This window comes from Oryzias latipes, chromosome 19 (assembly GCF_053564925.1).
Source record: "Oryzias latipes strain Hd-rR chromosome 19, Olatipes_Hd-rR_3.1".
Classification (NCBI taxonomy): Eukaryota; Metazoa; Chordata; class Actinopteri; order Beloniformes; family Adrianichthyidae; genus Oryzias; species Oryzias latipes.
The window spans coordinates 23,999,175-24,020,263 of NC_136255.1; the positions used below are offsets into that span (position 1 = coordinate 23,999,175).

Here is a 21,089-nt window from a genome sequence, read left to right on the forward strand (position 1 = left end):
GTGCATAGGTGTGCATGTGAATGTGTATGGTTGTGTGATTGTGGTGATTGTGTGCGACAGACTGGCAAACTGTCAGGGGTGTCCCCTGCCTTCGCCCAAAAGTGGCCAGGATAGGCTCCAGCAGCCCTGTGACCCTGAAAGGGGATAAACTGAAGTTTTGTAGCCTTATGATTGACACACAAAAACAGGAACAAACAAACTTTGTTGACAAAAAAGCCATCAGGCGAATACGTTCAGATGTGTTGTACCCTCATTTCAGATACATCATAATGATTGAATTCTCCTACATCAATATAGGAGATTATATTTTACCTTTATTTAATCCAACTTTCCATTTCCACTGATCAGATTTCACAGCAGTGACAGGGTGGAGAGCAGGCCCATCACATCATTTCCTCCAGAATAACTTTCTTCCATTGTGCTCCAGCGGTTCCGCACAATGTGTCCTCGGTGCTACTCCCTTCCTGAGGACTCTGACCGTAAGCAGAGTCCTGCCTGTGTGCAGATCGCCTGCTGCTACCAGGATCTGTTCTGGAAAAGTCTCCTTCGTAGATGAAGGGCAGGGACAGAGGAAGTGAAATGCTCTGACCGCAACTTTTCCAAAGTGTCGTCATTCGGCCCCATTAATCATAATGAGGTCAAACAACAAAAAAAGGAGATAAATAACCTTCGATTTAAAAAAAAAAAATCTTTAGGGGAGTTGTTATTACCGGTACTAAGTAAATTGATTTAAATAAAGAAATGCACCAGATAGATGTAAAATGCCATATAGTGATGGAAAAATTAAATCATTAAGTAATCTGTAAAAACAAAGTAATAAACATAACTTTTATGTATTTTTAAAAAAACAATAAACTGCTTTAGTCACTTTAAAGTCTAGAAAAAGACAGGGTCGGAAAAAATGTACGTCTAAATTGCTTTGACTTCTTTTTTTCATGCATAAATTGTGTATAAATATTAAAATATACATACAAATTTGCCCAGACTATGTTGATTTCGGTCTCAATTTCCATTTTAAACCCGTTTTTACCTCAGTGAAATCTAAACAAACACTTTTATATGAACTTTTCTATTATGCTAAGTTTTGTTATGTATATAGCAAAGTTAAAAATAAGCTTCTGTTCATAAAAAATGAGCTAAAATGAAAATGAGCTCATGTTGTTACAACATGTTCATGTTGTAACAACAAATATATATAATTATTTTCATCTTATTTTCATCTTTTTGTTTTGTTACGCTTTTTGTAGTATGTTTGGTCGAACCTGGAGGAATTACATAAAAAAGAAACAGGAATTGTGAGACATAATTTCATAATTCATAAAAAAATACTAGAAATGTGAGGATTGCCTATGTTTTAGAATGCGATAAACCCTTAAAAAAATACAAATATTATTACATTCAGGCACCTACTGTATTACAAGTATAAGTTTTTCTTGTACAGAAAAGAAAAGTATCTTTATAATAGTATAAGATAAAAAAGAAGCATTGTTTTGGCAAAAATGTGTACGTTCCTTAATTTAGGAAATAAAAAAAACTCAATTTTTTAAATATTTTTTTTATTCTAAAATGTTTTCTCTTTTAATCAAAATTCACATAATTTGTTTTTAAACCTTAATAAAAATAAATATTGATGTTTTTTAAAACTTTAAAGCCACTACGAACAGTCTGTGCGCCTATTGTTCTTTTGTGCGCATGCGTACCTGCGTTTGTGTCTTTCCCCCCGAGGGGCGGGGTTTGCTGACGTCCCCCTCATTGCAGCGTAGCTAATGTGAGTGTAGGCGGGGCCTCTGAGGATGGAGAGCAGAGAGGCAGCCGTGTCAAACCCTCATCTCTCGAACATCACTTCCACTCTTCACGGATAACACCTCCGAATTCACGCCCAGACTGCGGCTCCGAACCCCGGCGTCTTTGCATCAAGAACCCGCGGGAGGTCAGCTCTCCGAGCGGGCAGTGAACGCATCATCCGGGAGAAAAAGGAGATCCTGCAAAGAAAAAGCATTAGGGGAGAAGAAGAGCAGCCTCGAGAGGTTTCACACCTCCTGCTGGACTGTCTGCGCCTTCAGGACGTCGCTATGGACGAAGACAATCACGGTAAGCCTGTCGTCCGCTCAGCCAGGCTCCATCTGAGGGTGGATGATGGGTGGATGATGGGTGGACATGGTGTGGTTTCTAACCATCCAAATACACTTTCTCACTCTTTGATGTCTTGCTTTAAAGCTTCGAAGAGCCTCAAGATTTTATGGGAAATTGGAAAAAAATGCATTTATTGGCTGACATCCTTATAAATAAAGAAATTCAAAGAAGACGCTATTTAATTTATTATAAACTTAATTAATATAAATTATGAATGGGTTTTGGACCATCATCAGCTGTCCTTTTAGCAGTAACTCATATTTAAATGTTAAACTATATCTAAAAAGTGCAGAAAAACCCAAATTATTTAGTAAAATACCTGCTTACACTTTAATGCACAATTTAAATTGAATTTTCCTGATATCCATGCATTTTATTTATATAGTTCTACGCGTTTCATCAATTTTTTCTATTACTTTTTGTGTACATTATGAAGTGAACTCTTATTTTACATTTATGTACAGTTTAAATTGACTTTTCTTTTGAATCATGCATTTTAATGAGATACTTTTTCTAGTGTTTCATTTGCATACTGTGAAATTAACCCTTAAACGAATCACACAAGATTTTGGAAAATTCCAGTTTTTTTGGTCTTTTATGCAGTTTAAATTGAATTTGCCTATAATTCATCCATTTTATTTAGATATTTCTGCACTTTACCATCACTTTTTCTTGTGATTTTGTGCACATTTTAACAGAGTTTGGTTTAAACAGAATATTCCTTCAGTTTTTGCCTTTTATTTAGATGTTTTTACACTTTATCATCACCCTGTCTTGTATTTCTTTTGCACATGGTGAGTAAAATAGTTGATTTTAAAAAGGGATTTTGTAAAAGTCCTGCTTTTACTTTTATGCACTATTTGAATTGAATTTCCCTTTGATTCGTGCATTTTATTTGGATATTTTTACATTTAATCCTCACTTTTTCTAAAAATATTTGTGTGCACAATGTGATGTAAACACTTAAATACTCTAAAGCAGATTTTTCAAAAAAATTATTTTGGAAAAGCACTGGTTTCACTTTTATACACCTTTTAAACTTCATTTGCCTCCAATTTATACATTTTATTTAGGTCTTTCTACACTTTATCATCACCTTTTCTATGGTTTTTGCACACATTTTGTAGTAAATCCTTAAAATAAATAACACAAAAGAGGTTTTTTTGAAAGTGCAGTTTGGAATTTGTCACATATTATTTCTAAATTTCTCTTTGATCATTTTGCTCCATAAAGATTCATTAAGAGCATAGATTAAAAAAACATTAGACCGAATCACCTGAAAGCTCACACCATTTCCTGCTACTTCCTCAAATTAGAGATGAAGGAATCTGCTTAAGACAGATTACAGCTATTGTATGATAGTGTTGAAGTGCACGCATGCCGCTGATAATCCAAACGGCCGTGCATATGTGGGCTGCAGAGGGAGTGTGGGCTAAACAAACGGCCGCCGTCTGATAACAGTTTGTCAGTTGGACTGAGAGAACCTGGAGGAGCTCTCACCTGGAGTTCTCCATTTGTTCTCTATTATCATGGAATGACCTGTGTATGTTAAATTTTCGGGGTTTTCTTTGTTTGTTGTCTTCAGTTTTACTTTTTCAATCACAGAAACACAATGTTGATTTCATTTTCCTTCACATTGACCTAGAGTTTTCATAATCCCGGGGCTAAAAACTTCCTTTGCAGAGTGTAATTCCCTTTTTTTAGAACTTTTGCAGAAGAAGAAAAAAATCCTGGTTGTTGAACAGAATCTCTCCGCTGCGAGTCAATTATTAGCTGAATTCACTGTTGGCGTTGAGACAAATGAGAAGGCCTGTGCTGCTCAGTCACACTCCCTTTGACTTTCACACATCACTTAACATTGTTCGCATGCACACTTGGTATAACGAGAGCTAAATCTGTCTTTACCAAACACTTCCAGCAGATTTCAGATCGCAAAAACTCAAACTGACAGGACAGGAGCACGCCTCATCCGGGAAGGATCCTCTCCTTTCTCTGTTCGTAAATCGGTGGGTCAAGATCGGTGGCGAAAGGCGACGGATGGCGTTTTTATGGGTGGATTGGGTTAGCACCGAACCGCCTGTCTGATCTGAGAGGCAAACGAGTCAACGCTGCAACTGCTGTGCTCAGTAAATCCAGCAGAGACGGACAGATAGCCCTCCACTTTGTGCAGCAAATGCAAAATCCCGTGAAGATCGAATAATCAGACCCACAGACCGCACTCTGATCGGTCGTCAAAGACGAATTTTTCGGGAAAGGGTCAGCTGATGGTCTCAGCAGGAAGTCACAAAAGTACGACTTCAGCACTAAAATGTGACCGTATCGGAGAAGTCACGACCTTCTGGTCCGTGTGGTCGACCCCCACATGTGGAGGGGAACTTTCCAGCCTTCACAAGTTTAGCTGAAACCGGACTGATGTCATACGGATTCGCAGAAGAAGCCCTGCAGCCACATGGTCTTGTGCAACACAGCTGCTTGTATTGATTAACGGCACTGTAGAAGCAAAGCTGCATCTCTGCTGGGGGAGATTCGCAGACGCTTGGCCTTAAAGCCACAAATTCAGCAACAAGTGTTTTTATTAGGCCCCCGTCTATTTTTAGGAACATTGTATAGCTGCGCGGATCAGTGGAAAGAATGCAGAAGCTGGAGTTGTCTGGACGGAGGCTGTATAGACTTGGAAAGCAAATGGCTTTCCTGCCTTTCGTCTTGTTTACAGAAGCTCTTTGGGTTGTTATGAAGGTTTAATGAAAAAATGCTGCTTTTTTTTCCTTAAAACTGCACCCTTCATTGTGCAAAATCCAAGCTAAACTAACAGAAACCTTCTGAGCCAATGCAGATTTTTCTGATCTCCTTTCCTAAATTTGCAGCAGAACTTGTTCCTGCCTCCCTTCTGTGTGATTTCTGCAGCTTTGAGGGAAAGAAGGAGAAGTTCTCCCTTGTGGGGAGCGGATAAGGTTGTGGTTGCTGTGTAGGAGGACGTCAGGCTGTCATGTGGGGGCTCGCTGTGGCTGATCTCCGTGGGAGGACGGTTGGATAAGTGGTTGGTCTGTGACACTTGTCAAAAGCGGAGCAGAACTTAAGCATTTCTGCATACGAGCCTTAAGGCCTGTTCACACCGGGACGAATTTCGCCGGCGATTTTCGCCGACGTTTAACGCCTCGTGACTAAACAAAGGGCCCCAATGAGAGTGTGCACACCGACGCGAAAAAACGCCAGGCGTTAAAGCGTCAAAAAAAAAAAACGCCTCGGGTTCGTTTTTTTTTTTCGACGCGTCGCGTCGAAATCTACTCGACCAATGAGAACGGCGCTTTTGCTCACGTGTCTGGAGCTTCTGAAGTTACAGTAAAACACAACTTGGGGGCGCTCAAACACAAAACTGCCTTGCTGAGCACACATACCAGCGAAGAAGATAGACGCCAAGTAGCGTCTACACAGCCGCGAAGCAATAATGACGGACATTCTAAAACATCCACGAACCAAGCACCAGTTGGAGCTACTGGTGCTTGAAATATTCATGTTTTCTTTGTTTGATTCTGACAAGCGTGTAAATACTTGCTCTCTTCTTCTGAGTGAAAAGCGACTTTAAGAAGCGTAAAGTTGCGCAGCGCCACCTTGTGTACAGGAGTATTTCTGTTTTACATTAAGCGCCATCTAATGTCAGGGAATGAAATTGCATGTTCACTCCACTCATCGTCAGCGAAAATCGCCTGGGTGTGAACACAAAAAACGTGGCGAAAAACGCTGGCGAATAACGCCTGGCGAATATTCGTCCCGGTGTGTACGGGCCTTTAGGTGTGAAATGTGCCTCCAAGTAACAGTTTTATTGATGAAAAATACTAGATTTGATTCACTTTAGATCATTTATAGCCCATTCTACCACTTTTTGCTCATTTTGGTTCTTCATTTTTATATCATAGGGTCAATTGTCCCTAAAAAGCCATTTTTTAAAAGAAACTATGGTTTTTAACACAATGTTTTTTGTTAAAACATTCTTAACCCACTAATGAGTCAAAGGTAGGCTTGTCTAATCAGATTGAATTAAAAAATAAATGTGACTTTGAAAAAACATTATAATTTAACTAAAATAACATTTATTTTGCTTTCTATTAACAGGAAAATCACATTTTTGGAAAAAGAATCCCACCTAAATCAAAATCTATTTTTGCTTCACCAACAATTCTGTTGACAAAATCTTCTTTTTCAAGCTTAAATGAATCATTTTGTGATTTATCATATTTTGTAAAAGCATATTGTTTCCTGGTTTGTCTTGAGTAAAATCCAAATAAAATCAAATTTCTTATACTATTCCCTTTTAAAATCCCAGGTTTTTGTTCCCTAAAAATATCTAAAAAAGAAAACGACTAAATACTCTGTAAAATAAATTATGTAAAAGACTTAAAAAACAAAATAAATTGTGTAAATCACCAAAAAATATATTCAGTTCTTTTCAAAAGTGGAAACAAAATAAAATCAAAACAAAATAAAATCATTTTTTAATCATTTTTTAAACTGCAGGTTCTATTATTTTGTTCTGAAATTGATGCAACAAAACAGTCATACAGTTATTGATCATATTTGTATTATATATTTTTATCAAAATATTCTATATTTGTCGCATTTCCTTGTCATGTCATTTACCTAACTGTTTATCAGGCCCAAACTCTTCAGCACTTAATCAAAGTTATTTATATTTTTCACAACATAATGTTATTCTTGTCATTTAAGTTCCAATTTGATTAATATTTCATGTTTTTTGGCTTTAATCTTTCACGTACAGCTGTGACTGTTCTCAAAGTGCGTTATAAATAAAGTTTCAGTTGTTTGCTAGATTGGTGAAGCAGAACTTCGATGTGAAAACCGTCTCTGTTCTCCAGAATTGGTCGTTTTATTGTAAAACATTCATAGTGATCCCCCACATAAACGGCTGCACGGCCTCTAACAAATGTCTCTGTGGTGTGTGCTGCAGCAGAGGTGCAAAAATGTGCTAAAAAGTGCTCTTTATGGCCTCACTCCTGTGTGCTTCAAAGGCTGAAGCGGCCATTTGAGAAATAAATCAGGACGGTGCGTAAACTTAGAAGAACCCTCCGAAGATGTGACAGGAGTTCAGAGCTCCTGCTGCACTCTTCATGTGTTTAGATACATGTGCAGATGATGCCGGAGGCTTCCAGTCATGTTCCCATCTCCGTGGAAGTGTGCTGCTGTTGTCTGAAGGCAGAATTTTTGCTCCTGTAAACAACCTGCTGGACTCATCACTCTGTCTGAGCTGTGAGAGGGATGGGAATCGAAAAACGCCCCCAAATGAGACGGAGTCCACAGCGATGAAGGTGGAGTTAGGAGAGGAAGGGTCCGGCTGACTGTGCAGGGAGGGAGGGGGCAGGAGCCTGCAGGCTCTCCTTGTTTTCCTTGGCTTCTGACCTAATAGAAAAGGAAAACGCCCTGGCTGCTCACATCCTAACACGCTCAAGATGCTTTCCAGGCGACCGTTCCACAAGAAGACATGCAAGAAAACATATTTTTGGAAGGTTTTCAAAGTCATTTACTGACAAAATGGATGTTACTCTCTTAAATTTCTGAAATGTTCTTTTCCGATTTGATTTCCTTCGTTTGGAGCAAATTGTACACGTTGAGCACAGCTTATCATGACTTTATTACATGAATTCAGCCTGAAAATCATGCACCTCTCAACATGAATCATAAAATAAATCTTTAAAAAAAATCAGTTTTCATAGTGATCTCTAAGGAGAAATGTTTGTAGCAGCAAAACAATTAAAAGGCAAAAATAAAGTTTGTAATAAAGGTCAGTTTGGTTTGCCTCGTTGTTGATACTTGAAGACAGTTAGCACTTAAAAACAGCAGCATGAAATACAAAGAAAACCACTTGAGTTTTTTTTTAACTGACAGCAGTTTTGACCCAAAACAAAAAACCCAGCCAAAATTTAATATCTGGTAAGAAAAATCAACATTTTTCTGTAGCAAACCTGCATTAAAGCTCACATTTTTGACATTGAAAACAATTTAATCATTTTGGGTCGACAGGCTTTAAAGAGGAGGAAATATAGTAATTCATTTGTTAAAAGAGGTCTGTGTGATGATTTGTTTGGCTTCAGTGAAGAGGCAAAGACTCAGGCTTTTAGCTTTGGCGCTATTTATATAAAAGTTCCATTTGAAAAACATTGAATTGGATCAAATCAAAACAAATTAAATCATGTTAATTCTTTAATTAAAGTAAAATAAATCAATTCAGGTCAAACCAAGTTACATTTATTTGAATCAAAATCAACTTAATGAGTTGATTTTAATTGAGTTGTTTTGAGCTGTTGCAAATTAACATTTGCCTAAAATCTTCTCACTTTTGAAAAAAACAAGTTTCTATTTAAAAAATTTGATGTTTAACTTCATGCACCATTTTTTTAGTGTTCGAATTGAAGTTAGAATAAGCGTGATTTAAGTCTATTTATTTACTAAACTTCATTGTGTGGCGTTCTACAAAACCCTCGTTCAGGCTCTCCAGTGTTTTGTAGCAGATTGGTAATCTGGATTTTCCACCTCTGCAGGCTAATGTCAGGGCTTCATTCGTCACACTTCCGCCCTAAAGTGCACTGGACAGGGTGTGGGATTAGAGCCAGACGGGCACGTGCGAGTCCCTCCACATGTCTGCCCGCCTGTGTTTCTGTGTGACCTGGACTCTAACCCGGGTGTTTGTCCACGATAGGACGGATTATGATGAACAGCAGGTCTCAGATTAGAGGCTGCAGGATCCGGAAGGAGGTTTTCTTCTAACGTGCGACACGGTCCAAGTAGGGAAAGGGTCATTTTTACTAAAGCTTCTCCACATTTCAATACATTAGTGTGGGTTAATGCTTCAGCTTTAAAGACCGTAAATCCGGATCACACTCCTCTCACTCACAAGTCACTTCGATTTGGATCTGTGGGCGAGATCCAAATCAAAGTGACTCGTGTGAGTTTGGGTTTGGACATACGAGTTAATTTTTTCCAATTTTTTTGTCATCAAATATTATTAGATTTAAAAAACAACAACGTAAAACATAAACCCATAATGTTGTGTGGCTAGCAGGCGCTACCCTTCCCCAAGCGTGCCCCCCCCCCCCTGCTCAGAGCTGCATGTGATAAACTCATGAAAAATATATATTTTATAAAATGGCAGCTTTTCTGTTGGATTTATCTCCATAGCAACCATTTTAGTATTTGGTCGCCTGGGGGTGACTAACAAGTATATGTAACTTTTAGTAGAATCTGCAAAAGTACATTTTTGTATTTCCTTGGCAACGGAGGTTTTTTGTTAACCACGCCCACATTTCTAATAATTTTATATCATATGTCATATTGTTTTGTTCATCTTGACTCAAGGATTCAAATATTAAAATTTCACAACTCTAGTATGTAATATGTGCCAGCAACAGGGAAGTGCCACTTCTGTGAGCTCGCCATGCTAACGCCATTCAATATCTGCAATTTCTAATTCCAACGTAAATCCCTAATGATGCTCAAGGAGCTATGCTGTGATAGAAATCCCTAGGAGGAGTTTAAATTTGTTGCTGGTACTGAGGGTGATTTTTTTTTTTTAAGATGGCGGCATCTTCCTGGGTCAAAGGTCATTTTAGTTTCATTAGTGGATTCAGACACTTTTATTATTTAACCCCAAGATGGAAGCCTTTTACCGAAGTCAAAGGCCAACAAAAGTTCTATTGTGGTTGTAGACTTAAGACATTTTGGTCCCCATTTATTTTTTCTGATGGTTTTTCCTGCGGTAACGTCGTCATATTTTCGAAAGGGGTCATTTATTATCCCCAAAATTCATTTTGGTTTGTTACTAGTTGTGTGGAAATTTTTTGAGTGTGTAGAAATTTTGACTCAAAGGCTCAGTAAGAAAAAAATTGCAAAAAGCATCTGGGCTTTGCCGCTCAGGACTGCCACAGGACTAAAGAACCAGTCTGGGTCAGTTTATTGAATCTGCGGTGGCGTTGAGGGTTTAGACCCTGCTGGGTGGGAAGAGCCACCGCAGGGGGTCCCCGCTAAAAGTAGATTTTCTGGGATTTTTGTTGGCAGAATGAAGCAAAGCCTCTTCTGGTGTGCTCCTGCAGCGGTCTGACCGCTGTTGGGTCTGTGGCCCCGCCCCCATGGCCGATTTTCATCATCGTTGAAGCGGAGCTGCGTTTTCCTTTGGGCTGCATGACCGGTCCGCTTTAGCATCAACTGATTCCTCGTAGATGGTCAGATGGAGGAAGTTAATGAAGTAGTTAGTGGGAAAAGAAAAATCCATTTGAACAGGAGAATTTATTGGTGCACAGCCCCCCACCCCTGTAATCAAGCGAGTGGTTTGAGAGGCTTTAAAGTGGAGAACTGGGTTGAAGGACCACAGTGATGTTTGCCTCAATGGCGGTGGGGCCTGAAGCCACTTCCCGTCTTTTCATTTGGTTTGTTGTGCATTAAGGTTGTAACCACGTCTGCCGTTGCAGGCGTTGGATCTCCATCAGCTGATTGGTTGGGATACCTAAACATAAAATTAATAAATGAGAGGAAAACAGCTTGTTTTGCCAATTTTCACAATTCATCTTTCTTACTGCGCACCCCGCTATTAACTTAAAATCATCATAAATTTGGACGCACCTACGAAAATGAATAATGATAATGAACAACCTGCCCAACGACATGATACCACAGTGGGAGAAGCTGTCAGAAAAATAAATAGGGCAAAAATGTCTTACGTCTACAACCACAATCAAAATTTCATTGACCTTTGACCTTGATAAAAAGTTGCCATCTTGAAATTAAAAAATAAAATCCTCTTTAGTACCTTCTACAAATGTGATACGTGAATCATTGGCTCAAGCTGAACAGAACAATATAACATACCGTATGACCATATTGGGAATGTGACCATTTTTTAACCTAAAACCCCCGTTGCCAAAGAAATCCAAAAAGTTAGTTTTACCGATTGTTCTAAAAATGACATCGGACTGTTTGTCACCACCAGGTCACCAATAAATAAAATGGTTGCTATGAAGTTAGAGCCAATAGAAAAGCCTCCATTTAAAAAAAAAAAGTGTTTTGAATTTGTCAGATACAGATCCAGGGTGGCAGGGGCAGAGGAGGAGAGTGGGGGACATGTAGCAGCCGTTTAGCCAGTGACAGTTTGAAGCCCATTGAGATGGCTATTGTTGTGATGTTGGGCTATTTGTCGGGCCAGAAGGGGGCGGAGAGGGCGGTGGGCATCTTCAAGCCATACAGCGCGCTCGCTTTTTCTTATTTTTTCTTTATAATGCAGTCTTTTTTTTTTGTTTTGTTGTTGTTGCTTTTAATTGCTGCTACCCAAAGTTAAAAACGAAAAAAAAAAAAAGTCAAATTAACTTTAAAGGCCAAACAGAAATTCATTCTTGGCTTCTTCAGGATTAAATTTACGTATGTATTTTAGCAAAAATCAGACCATGTTTAAAGAGTTCCATACAAAATCCCTTTATTTATTTATTTATTTTGGTCTTGACACTTGTTTGTTTGTACAAGTGGGCTCAGGCTTATCATCACTGCCCGAAAACTAAACTAAACTAAACTAAAAACGAATTATGATTTACAAGTTTAGCATCTTATTTAGTGTTGTTTGTTATTAAATTCCATTCAAAACCAATGTTTTCCGGTCACAAAGACTCATTTCTAGTGATATAAATTGAACAAACGTGACATTTTTGTAATACCATCATATCTAATTATAGTAAAACTAGCTGAAAAATCAGAAATCACTTTAAAGAAAGATGAATTAAAAGATTTGATCATTACTTTTTAATAAAGATTTATTTGTTTTTCATCCCAGTCCTAATACACAGCTGATCTAAGATGATGATTATGAATTTTTACATCAAAATCTAATAAAGAATCATTTTTTGTCTTAAAGGAAGAAAGAAATCTCTTGGGTGTTATAAAACTCAATTGCGCCGTGTAAATTAAGCTCTATTTAAATCAATTAATCGATTATTTTTAACTTCATACAACACCAAAGCTGCTGAAGGGAGCAAAGACGGGGATTAGGAAAAGAAAGAGGGAAGAGAATTTCCTGGTAGAAAAATAAGATCCTTATAAGTAGATCAAAAGATTTGAAGTGAAGTTATATAAAACAGCCATAAAACTTTTTAAACCACTAATTGCTTTTAAAGCCAAGAGTGGAGGAGCCGCCAGAAGCTGCAGCTCTAATGAAAAACTCTCTTCACCCCGTCTCTTGCTTTGTTTTTTGTTGGTGTGGGTCACCCTTCACCCTGCTTCAGGATTACATAACGAGCACCTTTGCTCAGTTTGTTTGTAACAATGCTTGGCTTCCTTCGAGGCCGAACGCTTCCTCCTTTTGAAACAAACCAGGATTTTCCATCAATAAGACACACGAAACACGATGGTTTCCTGCCTCAAAGTTTTGTTTCTGAAGAGCATAAAAATATTGCCTGAAGCTGCTGCGGAAACAGGGAGATGTAGGCTGTGCTAAATTGGTGAAATTCACTTTTAATGAAAGAAAACTTAATCTGGATTAGTTTTATTAATAGCACACGCCCCTGAGCCAAATGGAGAAGGAAGGATGACACAGTTTCATGCGGAATAATTAAGACTCTTCTCTCTATCTCTGGTTAATTGGGGGGAATTCGCTGGCTGTGGATGTCTGCTGCTGCAGCCGAGCAAAGGGAAGCAGCAGCAGGGTTCTGGAGTGATTCTGGATTTATTTTCCAGCATTGTGAAGCAGTGAGAAAGTCCTGAGTATTTTTGACTTCCTGTGTTTCAGTTCCCGAGGATTTATCCCTTGAAGAGAGGGATGAGCTGTCCAACATCCGACGGAGGAAAAGAGAGCTTCTTGATGATATCGAGGTATGTTTCTCACGTATGCGTAGAGGATCCTTTAAACATGTGAGCTGGCTTCTTTTATTTTGACAGATATCAAAGTTTCAAATTTGTCTTTTTTTTGTTTTTTGAGTCTGCAGCTTTAACCAAGTTGATTATTTCTTCATTTATCAGTTTAAAAGTAGTCAATTCCAATAAAAGTTTTGTTTGTGAAACATTTGAATGATATTTTTAAGTCAAATGGTCAAATTTATTTCATAAAATCTGCAGAATTCAAAGCCAAAATGCAGTGTTTGAGGATTTTTCTGTTGAAAATCCTCCTAAATATTTTATTGGCTTTTGTTTGTTTGTTGTTGCTATGAATCCTACAAAAAGAAACCTTTCTTTTTTACTAAATTACTTCCATCGGATCGCTTTATCTCACCTTTATTTTGCATGTTATGAGATAAGTGTTTTTTTCAAGTCAATGACATGAGTAAATGAAAGGCGCTTCTCCTGTAAGTCTGCCGCCGATGTGCTGCAGTCTGTATTTGCATGCCGTGATGCAAATATCCTGCCTGTGCATCCGAGTTTACCCATAAAAAGCAGTGGGTTGCTGGGTATGGACGGTTCAGGCTCGCTCTGGGTTCTGACTGCGTTGGTCTGCTTCTAGAGAAAGGAGTGGACTGTTTACTGCTTGCTGTGTTTCAGAGATTGAAGTTTGAGATAGCGGAAGTGATGACGGAAATCGAACAGCTGACATGTGTCGGGGAAAGGTAAATCAAGATGCTCTTTTCATTACCGTTTGGCTCTGATATATCTGTAATTATTATTTTCTTGATTAAACTCATTTATCGATTTTAGGACACAGAAACGTCAGTATTCCCTGTAAGGTTTCTGGCGTTTAGAGGCTCTTATTAATCTCTCTTAAATGAGAATGTACTTCCTTTGGGAAGACGCTGCGTTTAATTAAGCTGAGTGTTCAGGATGTCTTTTCTTTTGCTCATGTAAAAAAACAGGATTGGTTTTGGCTCTTTTGCTGTTAATCATCAGTTCTTCTGTTTCCATTGAAAACAAGTAAAATCTGTTATTTTTTACCTCGTATCTCTTAGCCTTTATCTTAATTTGATAAAGATTTGAATGTTTGACCTAAAACATTGCAGTGTTGGTCATTAAAGTTAATTAAGACACTATTTATATGCATTCCTTACTTTTTACAGAGGATATTTGACCCATAAAAATGTTTTCATATTAGTTTTTGTGGTTTTATAAGGATTTTTTCTTAGAAAAGTTGTTTTTTAGTGATACATTTTAGATAAATGTCTATTTCTGTCTGTGTGTCCCAGTAAAACGTCCCAAAGAAACAAACAAGTCGCCATGGGGAGGAAGAAATTCAACATGGATCCCAAAAAGGTACCTATTTGCTTTAAAAACAAAACAACAAAAAAAGCCAAAGCTTCGTCCTGAGTGACTTTCTGTGTTGGATGTGAAGAGGGAGCTTCTTTTAGCTGTGAAATCTGTCATTTCCAATCATCTCTCGCTGAGCTGCTGTTTTCCTCTCCTCAGGGAATCCAGTTCATGCTGGAGAACGACCTCCTCCAGAACACTCCAGAAGACATCGCCCAGTTCCTCTACAAGGGCGAGGGGCTCAACAAAACCGTCATCGGAGACTACTTAGGAGAGCGGTGAGGCGTCTGTCATGCTGATGGAAAAAAGCTCTCCGTACACGAGGTTAACACCCGCTTTGGGGCTTATAAGAGAAAAGGATGAAGAGAGAGTCCACTCCATCTTAATTGGTTTCATAAAAGTTACACCATGAAATATTAGATTAAGTCTTTCCCCATTAGCACAGATTAAGAAACTTCCTGTAGATTAACCGAATAAATGAAAAGGACAAGATCCAGACTGTTATTGACATTGAGCAATCAGCACTAAAATCTTTGAATAAAAATAATAATTACAGATGTTTGTCTGTTTGTAGGGACAAAAATACAACATTTTGAAGCATCTTCAGCCTCTGTTAAAGGGTTAAGACTCTCTGTGTTTGTAAACTATGATGGCAAGAATAGTTTTAAAATGATACTTAGTCCTGATTTATGTTTAATACAAGCAAAGACAGGAAATCTGCTGAACAGTCTAAAAGGGGAAAAGACCCTCTGTGATGAAAATGGTGTTTGTAGCATTTTTCTGACATATATGAAGAAAAGTAAGCCTAAAATGGCATTTCTGAGTGTTTCTCGTTATTGATAGGAATCAGGAGCAGACAAGAGAACGTTTGCAAAAGATTGTATTTGTGAAGTAGAAAATACGGTGGGCGGGCCACGAGCTTCTGGGAAGTCCTCGACCAGAACAGGAAGTTCCCTCCCAATGCTGGAAAAAAATAAATATATATTATATAAATAAAATCAGGATTATGCAGTTTTTGCTCCGCTCCACTCTGATGCATCCACCTGCAGACAAATAGATCCATTAACGTCTTTGTTTTCCTCCTCCGAGCTGGAATTTGAGTCTAAACTGTTCGACTGGTTAGCTCCAGTATCCTTTAAAATGTCCTAGAAAATGAAAGCTTTTTAATTATTTTATTTTTTTTATCATCTTTTAATTTTTTATTTTGGCTAAAAACTGCATAATCCTGATTAAAAGACCACTGGTAACAAAAGATGATCGGAGTGGGACTTTAAAGCTAACTTCACATGATTTCAGGTTGTAAAACATCACCAGTTAAATTGACATTTATTGGTTTACAACCATCCGAACAACCTTTTGGTTGCTCAAAATTATCCCAGTTACAGAAGTAAAGGTCGTGTTTGTGCATCAGTAGAAAGTAATCAGACAAAAGCGGGTTTATAGAAACAGGCTCATTTATAGTGAAGGAGCTTTTTCTTTGAGGAGGGGGTTCTAGGATTCCCAGAGGGTTTTATTCATGGGAAATCATCAAAGAGGCCACCTAGCCACTGGAAATCACACTAATCACAGGCTCAGTGTTTACGCTCAGTAATTATCACTAATTAAGCTTATGCAAGGATAGGAAACCTATCATTACAAGCTGTGAAGAGACACAGATGAAGAGATGGATGTAGATGATAGCAGAGAAAAAGAATCACTATTGGATCAATATAACGACATTTAATGTCAATTTGACTAGTGCCCATAAACCATATTTTGGTTGATGAGTTCCAGGAAACATGTTTGCATGATTTATACCTTTTTTTATATACTATACATGTTAAGACTACGGTATAGGTTTCAATCAACAACAAAAAACACAAAGTGGACACAAACTAAAACAAGCAACAGACAAAACCCCAAAGTTTTCATCTAGATGATTGGAACCAAAGATTTGTTCTTCGTTCCTCGAAAGCCACTTCAAAAATATCTAAATGTCCCTAAACTGTAGGACCAAAGCTTTAATTTATGTCAAATGATATACAATGGAGAGTCAGGATTGCGGATACAGGTTACGATAACCATGAACCATATCCATGTTTAATGGAAGCGTCGACCCCAGTCGGAGAGCGGCTGTTGACTTTTCCTCCGGGAAGCCTCCAAACAAACTTCCAGCTCAAGGGTGCATGTGTGGGTTTTGCTGTTCTTTTCCATCACCTCCCGCCCCTGCCAGCACCGGCCGGCGGCTGCAATTGATTCCAGACCTGCAGAGCCTCTCAACGGCTCGCAAATATGACAGGAATGCAAAGAAAAGGAGCTTAAACATGGCTTCCATCCCACCCGTCTTCTTGGTTCATGTTGCTTTCATTAACGTTAGGACATCTCTGTGAACGCTTGTCTCTGTGTGAGCCATTTCTTTCTCCTCAGGGATGATTTCAACATCAAGGTGCTTCAAGCTTTCGTGGAGCTTCATGAGTTCGCAGATCTCAACCTGGTGCAGGCTCTAAGGTCAAAACCAAGGTTTTCACTCAGCTGTCGTCTTCACAAAAGTCTCCCTGTTCTCACCCGGGCTTTCCTTCCATTTGCAGGCAGTTCCTTTGGAGTTTCCGCTTGCCGGGCGAAGCTCAAAAGATTGACCGTATGATGGAAGCGTTCGCCTCGCGCTACTGCCAGTGCAACGCTGGTGTCTTTCAGTCCACAGGTCAGACTCAGCAAAGGGTCGCTGTTGCAGAAACAGGCGGTTCACATACTTTTATTTTTTCAGATGCGCCCTATCAGGCCTGTCAGATGAGCTCCACTTCACCTCTTTTGGTCTGTGTGCAAAAAAAAACAACACAAAAAAACAAAACAGAACAGTTGAAGAGTTAGAGACAGAAATTAGTAGCATAAGATTAGAATCTACAACCATATTTTGGGTCTCTATTTACAAAAATACAATATTTTTATATTATAAAGTGAACGTCCCTGATGCTCTGGTGTAAAATTGCATTTAAAGTAGCAATAAACACTTTGAATATGTCAGCAGAAAAAGTGCTGGGGGGTCTGTAATTGGATGTGAGTGATGGCCTCTTTTTTTAAATACCTTTTAATCATAAAGCCATAAGAGCTCCCGTGAGGATTATCCAGATTAATCATAGATTCCAGTTGACATTTTACAGCAGGCAACAAACAAGAGCCATCTATTATTCAGTTAACCTGGCTGAGTGGAACATGGTCTAGGAGTAAACAAAGCTTGCAGCCATCCGTCAGAGTCATGGATGGGCTGTTGTCTAATGATGAAGCTGCAGGTGTGTCACTGTGCAGCAGACCCAAAGAAACCCAGAAAAAACTCAAAATACCTAAATAGTAAAACTCAAATATAAGTCATTGGGATTTAAAGACCCACTACAATGAAAATTGTGTTTTTTTTTATGTTTTTAACGTATCCTAATGGCATTTTTCTGATCATATGTCATATCTTAAGAAATTATAATGCTCCAAATTGCATTTCTGAGTATTTCTTTATTTAAATTGTTGTCAATCAGTAGCAGAAAAATAAATGCCCATACAAACTCTCTGATCTTCAATCTGCAACCTCAACTCAGAGGCAAATTTCTAACCAAGTAATGCTGCTTTGCAGGAACGATGTCCTGCTAACGACAACAATTTAATTCATAGGATAATTTGAGGTTGCTGATACGATTCATTTGCGGTTTTGGATCATTTTGAACGATTGATTCACTGACCTAAATTTAATCCGGGACATCTTTAAAAATTGCGACTGAACTGGTTAGAGCCAGAAGTAAGGCATTTTCTATGGATAACATCACGGTTGCTCAGTCCAGTTCTATTATACATCAATTGATTAATCAATTAATTGTCCCACCCCTAATGTCCTAAAAATGATACAGTTTTTTTTTATTTATGTCTAAAAGCAGCACAATCATAATTAAAGACCACTGGGACCAGTTTTACAATAGATAAAAAGATAAACGGAGTAGGTCTTTAAGCAAAAAATATGATGTTTTGTTGTCCTCAGAAATAATCCAGCCTTTAAATGTATGTTTTATTAAACAGAATATAGGGCCATATCTGGAGTCATCTGCATATTGTCAAACAGGCATAGGAACACAAGTTAAAAGTGACAGCAACCAGCCATAGAGCTGCTACGCTAGCATTCCTCTTCCTCCCACAGTACAGTACGGTGAACAAAGCCCCTCTGTTTTTATGGAAGAAGAGCACCCAGACAATGGGCGACAGAGAACTAAAGTGTGCCTACGTGAGCAAGCAGACAGACAGACAAAAGGGGATGAATGATTCATTTTCGGTGTGCCACTGGCCCATGACAGTCTGGGAATTTATACCCAACTGAGGGATTGTAAACACTCCCCCCCTCAACATTCACAGGTTGCATCTTTCTGATACATTTACAAAATTCTCCGTTGGAATTTGGCTCCCATACTTTAGTTTTATTCTATGTCTGAAAGATTTTGGAGAAAACGCCTGAAAAATGTCAGGCAAAATCAAGGTTTATTAAGAAAAAGACGTAGAGGGTAAGGCAGGCTAAAACACCAGAATATTTGCAAAAACACAGTTATCGTGATTTAAAAATGTGGCATCTCAAAATTCGAATCCGTTTAACCATCAGGAGGAAAGCCAGGTGTAATCCTTCAAACGCTTTGATTGTCAAGGTTGGGAATTGATCTACTATCGGGTCATCATGTTGGTCTTTATTTATTTTATTCCAAAACAAAGGCCTTTATATGGACAGACAGTAGCAAAGAAATGAAAGGAACAAAACTGCTGCTATATGCTGATGATACCCAGTTATTTATTACCCTACATTTGCTATAGAAGTCTGTAACAGAAAAAACATGCAGTTTTGTGACCTTGTAACATGTGGGTGGATTTGTGTTTCCTTTATGTAATCATCTATAAACATTTGGAGACCTGCTGTGAATGTTTTTTCTTCACTGATCGGATTCCCCCCGCGTCTGCAGATACCTGCTATGTTCTGTCGTTTGCTATCATCATGCTGAACACCAGTCTCCACAACCCCAACGTCAGAGACAAGCCCCCCGTCGAGCGCTTTATCTCCATGAACAGGGGCATCAACGAGGGGGGGGACCTGCCAGAGGAGCTTCTCAGGGTGAGGATTTGCTTGTAATGAGTTCGCGGGGAGTGGGGTGGGGATGCATGTGTCTGTCGATCAGCGATGCCTCCACACAAATGAGGCCTGTCCTCCCCCCGTTTCCCAGTTTGAGTAATGCTTATCCTCCCCTCCGTTTCTGCAGAACCTCTACGACAGCATCAAAAACGAGCCCTTCAAAATCCCAGAAGATGATGGGAACGATCTGACGCACACATTCTTCAACCCTGATAGAGAGGGCTGGCTCCTCAAGCTAGGTACGAGCGATTAGAGCCGCAAATGTAACCCAGATTATCCTGGTTTATGCAGAAAAAGCTTCAGAATCACTTTTTTTTTTTTTTTGGAGATGAGGCTTTCATATTTGTGGTGAAATAGGTTTGTTGGTGGTCTTTCTGGACTCTTAGGGGAACATATATTTAACCACATCTGTAAATACATTATCTGACCTTTAATTGACCTAGTAAGACTTATAGCACAGACAAAAGACTGTAAGACAGCTATCAGACAACAATTATACCAAATTAACTCAATTTAATGCCACATACACACCAGTCATATGTTGTGTTTTCGAGGATGTGCTTAACACGGGTTCTTGTACGCTTTTTTTTAATATGATGTTCACACTGGACTGTCGCTACCAATACTAGCCCATGTACTCACAGTTGAAAGAGTCTTGGTGCAAACTGTCAAAGTGGTGTAAATCTCACAAATCCTGCTCCAACCTTTTTTTTTCACATCTCTATTCCGATATACGATAGACTTGGTGTCATAGAATTCTATCCTGCCACTAACCACATTTATTGATTTCTCCTCCATGGTCAATTTACAATTAAAAGGGACGCCATCCATAAGCCACTACCAAATCTTAGTTCCTGATTGGTCAAAGTTCAACAGAATTAACTTTCAACTCACATTAAATGGCCATGCGTTATGTTCGTAGAGCTTGAAAACTGACTTAAAAACTTGAATAGTGATAGTGAAGTGGTTTCTCGAATGCTTGTTTCCTAGTCCGGTGTGAACGAACCGTATGAAAAAACAAGCAGCAGGCTTCCTTTTCTTTATCTGTCCCACCTCCATTTTTAACTGACCAGTTACCCCATATATCACTACACCGGTAAGAAGCCTGTTGAGAGAACTATGTTGTAATATTGGGCTACATAAATAAATAGTGTTATGCTTCCTATACAGAGGCCCTGATCATAATACTGACAGCTCGTCTAACCCTTGAAATAGTTTTCCAAAAGTTGAATGTCTGGCCTTTTATTCTATTTAAAATCTATTTTTAAAGACTTATTTATAGTTTCGACGGTGCCCATCTGTCGAAAAAACTCCCTTGGTAAAAAACTTCCAGGTCACGGCCTGTCCCGCCGTTATTCCTGACCATGCCGACTCACTTCCTCTGAGGTGAGGGTCAGAGTACCCAGCTGCAGTCGGCCGTGATCTGTAACAGGAAGTTAAAGAGGAAGTCCATGGCAAATATATTGGAACAATCAGCAGTAATATGTGGGATATAGTAAGGATTAGGCGATGACTAAAGTCGTTTTTACATTTATTTATGCCAGATGTTTATCACCTGCTGCATGTTCATGTTGTTGTGAGCACGTTGGCATCCTAATAACTTAATTATCCTTCA

The 21,089-nt window shown here is 38.8% G+C and overlaps 1 protein-coding gene across 1 annotated transcript in view; it reads left to right on the forward strand.

Annotated features, from left to right (window-relative positions):
* The first annotated feature begins 1,767 nt into the window (after window positions 1-1,767).
* LOC101174779 (cytohesin-3) overlaps window positions 1,768-21,089 on the forward strand; it is a 29,033-nt gene continuing 9,711 nt past the window's right edge. Inside the window, exons 1-9 of the mRNA XM_011487890.4 lie at window positions 1,768-2,091; window positions 12,908-12,990; window positions 13,654-13,718; window positions 14,289-14,355; window positions 14,509-14,627; window positions 16,756-16,836; window positions 16,917-17,029; window positions 19,308-19,456; window positions 19,602-19,713. Of these exons, the coding sequence (XP_011486192.1) occupies window positions 2,073-2,091; window positions 12,908-12,990; window positions 13,654-13,718; window positions 14,289-14,355; window positions 14,509-14,627; window positions 16,756-16,836; window positions 16,917-17,029; window positions 19,308-19,456; window positions 19,602-19,713 (808 nt within the window). The 5' untranslated portion in view covers window positions 1,768-2,072. The remainder of the gene's footprint in view (window positions 2,092-12,907; window positions 12,991-13,653; window positions 13,719-14,288; window positions 14,356-14,508; window positions 14,628-16,755; window positions 16,837-16,916; window positions 17,030-19,307; window positions 19,457-19,601; window positions 19,714-21,089) is intronic.